Below are 11,580 nucleotides of genomic sequence, written 5' to 3' on the forward strand. Positions count from 1 at the left end.
GCAGGCCCCCGGGCCGGCAGCCAGGCTCACGCGCGCCCCTCCTCCGGGACGGGGACGGCCCGGGCCGCGGACCCCAGGTCCCAGCGCCCCTGGTTTGGGACCAGGGTGCAGTTCTTGAGGTCCCCCAGGCCGGGGCTCTGCCAGAGTTTCTTCGGAAGTTAGCTAGGCATTCATTTCCCTGGGCAGCTCTGCCACAGATGGGAGTGGGTACCAAAATGGAGAAGACGCGGCTACCGACGTGGAGGTACTAACGGGATCGTGGGGAAGAGACGCACAAAACCAGAAAGTCACGACCGGGTTTTCCAAACTTCAAGACTGCATAGGGTTAGGGTGGGGATAGATGGGGAGAATTAAAGAGGAAGGAACAGCGGTCAAAGAAGGACACTTCCCATGGCTTTTGCTTCATTGAAGAGGTTACCTCAAAGCTGGGTCTTCAAGACCAAGCTTTCCAGAAACGGTAAGATGGAAAATGGGGGAGGTGAGGCACAGCATCAGCAAAACCGAGGCCCACTTGTGATTTTTGTGGGCCCTACGCACTTTTGCCTTCATGGACTTCTCCAAAAATAAATATTTTAAAGTATATTTTACGACTGTGGAGGAAGATGTTAATGTTATATACATATAAAAAATAAACATTTTCTCCCACCTAAAAGTTCTCCCGCCCCCCCGACTTTAAAAGAAGTTAAAACATTTTCATGGACCCCTAAAAGTACTGTGGGCTGTAGGCTCTGTGTCTACTGTGCTTAATGGGTAAGTTGGCCCCAGGCAAAACCACGGCAGTGTGACACAGCCTGGATAGGACATTAAAGGACCTAGAAGGTATGATTCTCATGGGGGGTAGAGTAGGAGAGGCGATAAACACAGTAGCAGCTGCACAGGAAAGGCCTTGCGTGACCTACAGATGGTGGATTTTAAGTTGGAGGTGGTGAGGGCCCGCTGCAGGGCCGGATGGAAGACTGACAGTTTGGGGGTGACACTGGAGGTGGGGAGGGCAGTGGGGAGGCTGTTTTCATAGTATATAGTCTGATGTTGGAATTCTTGGAGCAAGAGTGGAGATGAAGGGGATGGGGAAGGAGAAGAGATACTTGGGAAGCCCAAACAGACCCTGGGGTCCCACTGATGTTAGGGGGCGGAGCAGGGAGAAGCCTGCGCTGTCTTCTCTGGCATGGGTGAAGAGCAGATGCTGCTGCCCCTCATGGAAAAGGAGAAACTATGCACTCCAGGACTTTGGGAAGACCAAATGGAAGATCCTTCACGAATAATAAAGCAGGAAGACTTTGAGTAACTTAACAGGCACTTGGGCAGCTTCAGGACCACCTCTTGCCCAGATCCCTGCAATTGCTCCTGACATGGATTCTAACCCCCCTCCGTGCTGCCTGAGGCGCCTCCCTAAATCTCCATTCCTATTGGGCCACTTTCCTTCTCCCCATGATCTAGAAGAGAAAACCACCTCACCATGGCCTTTCCAGAGTTGAGAAAGGGAAAAAGCAGACTGGGTTTTCAACACCTCTTCCAGTAGAAAACTGTCCCAGAATCCCATTTGGCTACACATTTGTCATGAGCATTATACAATGGTTGTTATTAAACCACTAAGTTTGGGGTGGTTTGACATGCCGGAATAGTGTCTAGAACACTAACAATAAACAAGCAAATAAGTGAGCAAGATAATTTCATATTGTGATAGGTCCTAGGGAAAATATAAAACAGCATGAAAACTTGGAGGAAGGCCTCTTTAGATAGGGGTAAGGGGGAGGATGGATCAGGAAAGGCTTTTCTGGAGAGACATTTTAGCAGATCTGAGTGACGAGCTCAGCATCAAACAAAAATCTGGGAGAAGAGACTTCCAGGCACAGGGTACAAGTACGAAGCCCCTGAGGCAGGAATCTGCTTGGTATGTTCCGTGAAGAGCAAGAAAGCCAGTGTGACTAAGGGGATGTGAATGAGAAGTGTGGGGCACCGAAGCTGGAGAGGAAGGCAGCTTACAGGCTCCTGAGAGCAGTTTAGGTTTCAGCGTGAGTGAGCGGGAAGCCTGGTGCAGGGGTTTAAGCAGGAGTGACTTGATCTGGTAAACTCTTGCTTAGAGTTCTGGCTGCGGGGTGGAGGACAGACTGTGAGAACCAACAGGGCGAAGGGAGGAGGGCCGCTTGGGAGGCTAGGGCAGTGCCTCATTCTCCCAGGAAAGGGGGCATGGATGGTGGCCTGAGGCAGGGTGATAGCGGTGGAATGGGGACGGGTGGACCAATTCCGCACACGGAGGCAATGACAGAGAGGACCAAGGAGGGAGGAGGCGCCCTGCCCGGCAGGTCGGTCCCGGGTGGGGCTGAGACGTGGGTGAGGACAGGAACCCGGCATCCGTCTGGAATCCGGAGGGAGGCTCCGAGCAAGTGCCGGCCAGGACGGCGCGTCCTGGCGTCCGTAGTCTGCAGCGCGGAGCCAGCCCCTGGCTGCGCGCCTGCGGGCGTTTCCCAGCAACGGCCGCAGCCACCGGAACGTTCCGAACCCGGCGGCCCCTTGGCCTGCAACGTCACCTTGGCAACAGCCGGGGCGAACACGCCCCACGGGCTCCTAGGGCGGGGCTGGGGCCGCCTTAAGCCCCGCCCCCTTCCTGGAGTGGGAGAGGTGGAGCTTCGGCGTGGCGGGTGTGGCGGCCGGTGTGGCGGCAGGTGTGCCGGGGACTGGGCGAGGCCTCCCCGAGTGGCCGCTGCTGTCCCTGGTGCACGCTGCCTCCGGCGCACTTGTCACCCACTCACAGCTCCCCACTCTTCCCACAAGGCCGCCACCTCCAGCCAATCGGACTGGCTCCTCTGTCATTAGGTCACCTCCGCCGAGATGCCTTCCCCTACCCCCCAAGCTGAAGTAACTGCCAAACCCTCCCTTCGTGGACTGACCTTTTTTATTTCTTTCGCAGCATTTTTCTGCTCTAAAATGATCTTATCTGCTTATATATCGCCTTTCCTCTTTAAGCCTAAATTTCATGAAGTCAGGAATAAATTCTGCTTTGTTCATCTCTATTCTGAGCACCCTGAACAGAACCTGGCAGAAGCACGTGCTCACTAAATGTTAGTTGGATGAATCGGCAGATTTACCCAATCATTTCATTCCTTTATGCATTCATTTATTTGACATTTATGGAGTGCCTTCTAGGCACCCGTGATGAGCACCAGAGATATCAAGATGAACAATGGGCCGAGCCCGTGGCGCACTCGGGAGAGTGCGGCGCTGGGAGCGCAGTAGCGCTCCCGCCGCGGGTTCGATCCCATATAGGGATGACCAGTGCGCTCACAGCGCTCACTGGCTGAGCGCGGTGCCGCCGGTCTCAAAAAGAACAACAACAACAAAAAAAAAGATGAACAAGACAGGGATCCCCCTGGAGATGAGAAAGGAGATAAAAAAAATAATTACAGTACTACTGAAAGCGAACATGTTTGAGTTCCAGGTGCCAGGTGTAGTTTCAAGAACTTTACACATATTAATTCACTCAATCTTCACAGTAGTCGGTACTATAATCATTCCCACTGAGGACAGTTATGCTGTAAGCTGCTGAGCCCTGTAAGCGAGTGAGATCCACAGAGGGCAGGGGAGGGAGGATATGAAAAGGGGCATGGGGATACCAGGCCCAGGCAGGTAGATTTGGTACCTTGATTATTCTCCACACACCACAGTCTCCCACAGGGGATGGGCTCCTTCCAGATCAGAGCTCTCTTGTCCTGGGGGAACCCTCCCACATCAGCTGAGCCCTCAATGAGGGGCCTGTGAGGGGTGAGGAGGGATGAGCCCTGGACTGGGGGTAGGGTAGGTACCTGTCTGTTCAACTGAAGCAAAGTGTGGGCAAGTTCCCACATAAACTTGTGTGGGGGGTGGGGGTGGGCGGCAACCTAGTTGCTAAAGCCGGGATGTCCAGGTGGCCCAGGAACTAAACTTATTCCACCTCTGGGCCTTTGCAAGTGCTGTTCCCTCTGTTCCCTCCCCCTGATTTTCACATAGGTGGCTCTTTCTCTTTTAGTTCTCAGATGAGATGTTTTTTCCTTAGGGAGGTCTGCCTTGGCCACCCCCTCTAAGGCAATCACCTGTCATTGTCACATCGCCATGTTTTAAGACTCCTACCCGAGAGGGAGAGTGTCCAAGTCAGGCACGTTACCCTATTCCTGATCAGATTTTTCTTGTTTATTTGCCTCTATGTCTCTTCATCCTAAAATGTCAATTCTCTGAGAGCAGGACCCCATTGGACCTTCCCTCTGTGGCCCCACCACTAGAACAGGCTTGGTACTCAATGCTTGGTATGGAAGGCACTCAATGCTTTTTGAAAGGCAGAGTGAAAAGGAAACTTAACCAAATCATTCCGGCTCTCAATGCTTGGTACTCAAGGCACTCAATGCTTTTTGAAAGGCAGAGTGAAAAGGAAACTTAACCAAATCATTCCGGCTTTCCAGGCCAGGATCTGTATTCTGCCCTTCCCAGGAACCCCTGCTTGGCACACGGGACCTGGCCTGAACAAGGAGAAGTGGCCCAGACATCCTGGACACCGGAATCCTCCTGGCATGAGATCCTCCTGCCTTCCCAGGCCTGACTGGGCTCCTCTCCCGCTCTAGGGCAGAATTCCAAGAACAACCCCCCCCAACCCTCCACCCCAAGGATGATGTCCAAGAACATCCAGGAGGGGAAGCCAGAGGTAGAGGCGGCAGTGCTGTGGTGGTGGCGGGGAGGAGACTAAGTGGGGAGAAGGGGACAGGACAGTGGGCAGGACCTTTCTGGTTCCCAGCCAAGATGGTGGAGAAGGAGTAGATTTTCAGAGCCTTCCAACACTGCTGTTGCTAGGAAAATAGGGCACCTGGAGGCTGTGGCTGTTTCCCGCCCCCCACAATAGGAACGCGGACTTGGAACAGATGCACACACAGTCAGACACACACAGGGTAGAGAATAAAACTTGAGTTTATTCAGACTGTATCCTTCCCGTTTGGGGTGCCGAGTGGGGGGCTGTGGGGGGTGGAGAAACTCAGTGCAGTTGCTTTCTAGGGACATTGCTGATTGCTGACTCTTTCTGTGTGGCCTTTGGGCCACCAGGATAACCAGCTGAATGATGGTGATGGAGGGGCTGGCAGCCAGCTTCTTCTGGAGCTCTCAGACCAATCCCAGAGACCAATGCTGTGTCCACCTGGCCTTGGTCCTTTCCAGGGATTAAGGAGCAGGTGGCTGAGAACATTCAGACTTATAATAAAAGAAATAAAGGCTGAGGGTGGAGAGACACTCTGGAGGTGGTGCTCCAATTCTGGCAGTGGCGTGCAGACTCACACGTGTTTGTGCGTGGGCCAGGCCTGTGTGAGAAGCATGTGTGTGTCTGTACATATTCTTATTACATCCTCCACAAGCAGCTGGGAGCCTGCATTCTACCCCCATGCCTGTGCTACTTGCTGGGCCTCTTTCTGACCTTTCTTTCCCTTTTGCAAGAACTGGGCCTGCTGATGGAACTGACAAAAGGGAAATGGCCCACAAGAATCCTCGGAGGATGCCCTTTCTTCTTGGTCCTTGCCTCATGTGTGCAGGAGGTAGGCACCCAGTCAGTCCAGGAGTCCTGGAGGTAGGCACCCCAGTGATGGGTGGGAAGCTGTGGTGGGAGGTGGAAAGGCTCACTGGTCAGCTGGCTGAGAGTGGCTGCAGGGCACCCGCACCATCTCGGCTTCTGCCGGGGCACTGCTGAACCCAGCTGGGCTGTGCAGGAACTGCCTCAGCAAGGGGGAAGCATGGAGCCCAAAGTGGGGGCCTGGGATCCTGGAAGGCTCTGCTTGCTCTGTGACTGTGGTGGAGGACGTGAGGACTGTGTTCCTGAAATGGTCCACCTCCTCATACTGCTCGGTCATAGTTCTTGTAGCTCCATAGCACTGGGAACCACCTGGCCTAGTCTGCAGCTCCAGAACACTCTTTTGCCGCCCTGTGGGCAGGGGGCTGATTGAGGCAGGGGCAGGCATGGGCTGTCCAGAGCATTGGGTGACCTCCTTCCCAGCCTTGTCCTGACCACCTCTCTGGTGAAGCAGGGCCTGGCCCATGTCCTGAGCCAGGTGTGTACTTTTCACTGAGACATCAGGGCTGCCATTAGGGCTGGAAGCCTTAGGAGTCTTCCTTGTGGCTGACTGGATGGAGATGAAGGTAGAGGAGGAGGGTGAATCTCTCCTGGAGGGTAAGACTCGAGGGAGGCTTAAATCTTCTCTCCATGTCTCCAGCCCTCTGATGGGAGGGGCAGCTGAGGCTGCTTGACCTCTGGCCTCTGTGTGATTTCTGACCTTGGCTTGACTCTGGACCTCAGGATGGCATCCAACCTTGGCTTGACTCTTGACTGCAGGTTGATCCTTGACCTCCTGGCCTGAGTGATTGGGCCTTGCTGTACTGCTGGCTGTGTCACTGACCTTGTGGGCACTGTGGTCCTTTTGGGGTCCCTGGGAATGGCCCCTGGCGTTTGCTGAAGGTTGGAGGCTAGACATGGAGCTGAGGGCTTTGTGCACAGCCTCTTCAATGTCCAGCAGCCTGGCCAGGGTCTGTTCCTTCAGCCGGGAAACTTCTGTGCTGACCCTTGTCAGTTCCCCAAAGGCCTGTTGCATGGAGGCCTCGGGCTTGCCGGGGGCAGCAGGAGCTAGAGGGGCAGCCCCTCCCAACTGGGGCACAACCTCAAAGAGCCTCCGTAGGGCCTGCACATCCACACTGCTGGTGGCCTCCTTTTCCAGGGCTTGCACCTGGCTCAGGATGCCCTGGAGCTCTTGCTGACTTCCCTGCAGAATGTCAGAGCTCTTAGGAGCCCCCTGCTTTGAACCTTCCATGGGCTGTTCTCTGGAGGGGCTGGGGCCCTGCTGTGGTATGCTGGTGTCATGGTTGAGAGTGTTGAGCTTGGGGGTCTCAGGGCTCTGGGCATAGCTGCCTGAAGCCTGACTCTTGGTGGGCCTGGGAGCCATGGTGCTGAGGCCATGTTGGGGGCTGGGCTGGCTCTGTCCACTAGGGCATCCAGCTAGAGGTATGCAGCTCTGACCTGCAGTGGGGGGAACATTGGCTGGCTGAGGGATGGCTGCATTTGTCTCACCTCGTTTGTGTTCTCCTTGCCCCAGCTCCAAGGAGTAGCTAGGAGATAGAGCTGAGAGCTTGGGCAGCCTCTGAGGAGGGTGGATCTGGGTTAGGTGTGCAGGTTTGGGGGGCAGCTGGGGCTTCTTCCTTGGGGGCATGAGGGGCTCCAGTTTTGGGGTCTTTTTCTGTGACCCCACAGAGGTTCTCTGGCCAGCAGGGCTGCTGTGGGAGTGAAGAAGGGGTTCCTGCAGGGGCTTGTAGGCTTGCTGGATGGAGTCCTCATCATGGCAGGCTTGGGCTGAGAAGTCAGGTCCTGTCACAGCAGCTGGGAGAGTAGGAGGGGGAGGAACAGAGGCATTATGGGAGTGCAGGCTGGCACCTGCAGCCTGGGGCCCAGAGGCCAGAGTGTGGCGGGCTAAAGGGGCAGTCTTTGGGGTGGTCTCTGCAGCTTGGAGGGCCCCTGGGCAGACTTCTGCCATCATTTTCCCTGGAGGTCCCCAGGTTCTCTGTGTGCGGCCCCCAGACACTTCCTGCCCTGGCCCAAGACTCTGACCTGGGCCTTGCTGGAGTGGGCTGGAAGCCTGGGCTGAGAGGGCAGTCTCCCTGGCCCTTGGCTCGGGTTCCCTCTCAGAAGGCTGGACACCCCCTGGTGGGTCAAAGGTCCTCACAGCGTGAGCAGTGTAGACGCCATCCTGAATCATCACCCACCCACCAGACAGCCCTCTGGGCAGAGCTTTCTCTTCCCCACTGACCTTTCTGGGGGCTGCTGGTATCCTGGGGTCACCTCCAACCACAGGCCTGGTGTTGCTCTGGGTAGTCCCAGTGGTCATGGCTGGTGCTTGCAGACGACCATCCTGTTTGGGCATGGACGTGGCTGCAGGGGTGGGGCCCTCCTTGTGCTTGTTTGGAACTTGCTGCTGCAGGCTTTGGGCCTCAGCTGTTGCCATCTGCAGACTCTGCATGGCGGCCAGGAGCTTTGGAGCCCCCGGCTCCAGGGGCATAGCTGTGGCTCCTAATTTTCCCAAGGCTGCCATCCCTTTCTGTCCAGTGTGACTGTCTTCATGCTTTTTCGTGTTCTCCAGTTGGACTGGGGCTGCAGCTTCCCCAGCCAAAGGGACTGCCTTTCCAATGGTCTGAGGTGGGCAGAGGGTGGTCCCTGGGCCTCTCACATGCCCCATCCCCATGTTGGGGTCCAGTGGTGGAACATGAATGATGCTCTCAGTTGGGGGCAGCCTCTGGTGTCTGGAGCCCTCGCTGGCTGACACTGGACTTGCGTCAGCCGGTGGCTCCCACCGCAGACTGTGCAGGCCACTCAGGTCTCCTTTGTCTATGCAGCTGGCCAGCAGCTGCACACTGCTCCTCTCGGGGGTCCTGCTGGTGAGCCGGGGCTGTAGCGAGTAGGCGGTCAGTGCAACCAGGCCCTGCTCTGTCTCCTGCATCACCAGCCCTGTCCTTGCCACGGAGGCCCCAAGGCTGCAAGCCAGCAGCTGCTGGAACTCGGGGTCCATGTTTTCAATACTCCCGCTGCTGCCTGGAGCTGGCAGTCTCAGTGGCTTGAGTTGGAGCTGACCAGCTGGGTCCTCCTGCACCAGCAGCCCCTGCTGGTCCACATCTGGCCGGCGTAGCACTTGACGGATGATCCTGGGAAGTTCTCCAGACACCAGCTCCTCCTTCCGTATGTAGGGGCCCCCCTGCCCTGGGCCTGGGAGCACGTACTTGGCAAGGCAGAGCTCGCCCAGCCCTCGGGCCTCCATGAGGATGCCTCCACGATGCAGGATGCCAGGTGTGGCATGTAGAGTCCGCAGGGTCTCCTCGGCTGCAGTCTCCTGCTTCTCTAGTTCCCTGTTGCATGAGGGGCTTGTGGGCTGCTCTTCCTGGAGGTTGTCCCCTCGGATGCTCTCAGCTGCCAGGGAGCCCATGGGGCAGTTCTCAAAGAGCCAGGTGAACTTATGCACAGAACCCACAGGGATGGGCCCAGGGGTTATCCTGGGCCCCTGCTCTTCCCTCTTGCCTGCCTCCAGGGCCTGGAAAACCTCCTTCTGACGAGATACTTGCCCTGAAGGGATCTCCACCCGGCTGCAGTATCGCACAGGCCCTCTTCTGCAGGGATGGCCTGAGGCCTGCAGAGGCTCAGTCTCAAAGACATGTCCCTCTGTCTTTCTTTCCCCAGCCTGGACTTGGCTAACCTGCAGGTGCTGCTCCCTGGAGTCCTCTGGCCTGTCCAGGGTTTGCGGCTTGAACATCCAGGTGCAGGACCGTGCCTCAGCCTTGGTTGTGGGATCTGTGACTTCTGACCTCTGCTTCTCCGCCAACTCACTCATTGGACATGTCTCGAACAACCACCGGATGGTCTGCACATCGCCCTTTGGGGATGTCTCTGGCTGAGGGCCTCCCTGACTCTTCCCTTCTTCTTCCTCTCGTTCCTGCTGCTCCCGCCGGTGGATCATCTCCAGGGGCTGGGTCTCAAAAAGCCACCGAGCAGTGCCAACATCCCCGGCCCCCATTTCCTGCCGGGTGATGCCCCTCACCACATCGATGGTACTGGGGCTTTGGCCCAGTCGGTCTAGGGGCTGTGTCTCAAACATCCACCTGTAGCCCTGCACGTCACCTCCAACTATCTGCTCTCTGCTGACAGAAGTCAGGGCATGTAGGTGGCCCTTGCTGTCCTGCATGGCATATACTGGGGACCCTATGCCCTGGGACTGCCCTGCAGAATTCGTTCCTTCTGCTCTGCTCACATTCCCATGGGCCAGAGGCTCACCCTGTCCAATACTGTCCAGGGGAAGGGTCTCAAATAGATTCTTGAAGGTCTTCACATCCCCCTTCACCCCGTCCCTTTGGGGGGCACTCTGAGAGAGGGGCAATGCAGAGGTGCCATCACTGGACAGATGCTCATACATGAGCCCCTCACCCTCCCGGGGACCCACCCGCTGCAGGTGACCCACTTGGACTTTGTCTTTGGGAGTTTCCAGGGACTTCGTCTCAAATAGCCACAGGGTAGAGTGAACATCACCAGGGATCACATCTTCCTTGGGTGGGGCCTCCGTTCCAGCCTCCTCTTCCCCCTTCAGAGTGTCCAGAGCTCGGGTCTCAAACAGATGCCGCTGCTGCTGAACATCCGGACCAGGAGGGATAAGATCTGGGGATGGCTGGAAATCCTTCTCGTCCACCAAGATCTCCCGGATGGCATCCAGGGGCTGTGTCTCAAAGATCCAGCGAGTTGCACTGACATCAGGTCTGGCCACCTCCTCCAGGGAGATCCCCCGGATCACCCGCACCTGGCTGGGGTCCCGGTTAATGGCGTCCAGAGGTTGGGTCTCAAAGAGCCAGCGGGCAGACCTCACCGCATTGCTTTGGATCTCCTCCCGACATGCAGCCTTGACTTCATGGATGGCACCCTCTGCATCCTGGATGGCACACAGTGGCTCCGTTTGGAACAGCTTCACTGTCTTCTTCACATCACCCTTCAGCTCCTGGATCTCTGAGCGCAGCTCCAAGGGGCTTTGCTCCTGGATGGAGGGGCGGGAGCCCAGGCGGTCCAGTGGCCGTGTCTCAAACAGCATCCTGGTACCCTGTACATCTCCACTGGCTGCAGGCTCCTTTACAGTAGCCTCTAGTCCTTCACCCTGCCCTGTCAGCTCATCCAGTGGCTTTGTCTCAAAGAGCCAGCGGGCTGCACCAACGTCCCCTCTGGATGGCTGGGGTCCGGCTGGCTCCTGGTCTATGCTGTTGGCAAAGGAACCTTCCTCAAACTTGCGGGAGGTGGCCTGGACATCGCCACCTGGCACACGCTCCTTGGCAGCTGACCTCACATGATCTCCAATGGCATCCAGCCGCCAGTTCTCAAAGATCCAGCGCATGCACTGCACGTCACCCTCGGTGGGCTCCTCAGAGCCCAGGACCTCGGCTAGATCCTCGGCCACGGCCTCAGCCAGATTCTTGCGGAGCTCAGGGTGGATGTGCCTGTAGAGACGGCGGAGCTCACTAGCTTGCCGCTGCTGGTGGAACTTGGAGAAGGACTCCTTGGAGGGTGGCAGTGGCAGGTCCTCCGTGGCAGGGGGTGGAGGGAGGGGCAGGTCCTCTGCAGTTGACATCGGGATGGTTGGTGTGGGGGCCACCTGCATCTGGGTGTCAGCCATCTGTCTGAGGAGAGGGGACAGAGATGAGGATGAGGTGGGGGCCAGTGGCTGGGATAAATATCAGGGAGCAGGGCCCAGGGACAGAGTAGTTCTGGGTGACTTATGTTTAGAGACTCCCTCCCTCTCCAGATTGGCCTGGCCTGGGCCTCACTTTGTCACTTGCATGGTTGGTATGAGATAAGTTTTAAACTTAGGATGTATGGACCCATCTTTCAAGGTGGGTCCCTGATTCCGCAGTGTCACCTGGGTTGCTAGGGAGCAAACAGGGTACTGCTGGCCACAAAGCTCTTTTAGCTCCACAGGGAAGCCTAAACCTCCAGTGGTTAAACTAGACACGCCCCATCTTTGCCTTCCTTTGCCAAAATCAGGTTTTCCTTGGTAGACTCCCAAGTAAGTG

The 11,580-nt window shown here is 56.7% G+C and overlaps 1 protein-coding gene across 1 annotated transcript; it reads right to left on the reverse strand.

The window, feature by feature from the left end:
* Positions 1-5,624: 5,624 nt before the first annotated feature.
* Positions 5,625-11,183, reverse strand: XIRP1 (xin actin-binding repeat containing 1). The gene has a single exon (XM_008586393.1). It carries the CDS (start codon positions 11,181-11,183, stop codon positions 5,625-5,627), a length of 5,559 nt encoding a protein of 1,852 aa, XP_008584615.1.
* Between the last annotated feature and the right edge of the window lie 397 nt (positions 11,184-11,580).

This window comes from Galeopterus variegatus, unplaced genomic scaffold (genome assembly GCF_000696425.1).
Source record: "Galeopterus variegatus unplaced genomic scaffold, G_variegatus-3.0.2 Scaffold3971, whole genome shotgun sequence".
In the NCBI taxonomy this organism is placed as follows: domain Eukaryota; kingdom Metazoa; phylum Chordata; class Mammalia; order Dermoptera; family Cynocephalidae; genus Galeopterus; species Galeopterus variegatus.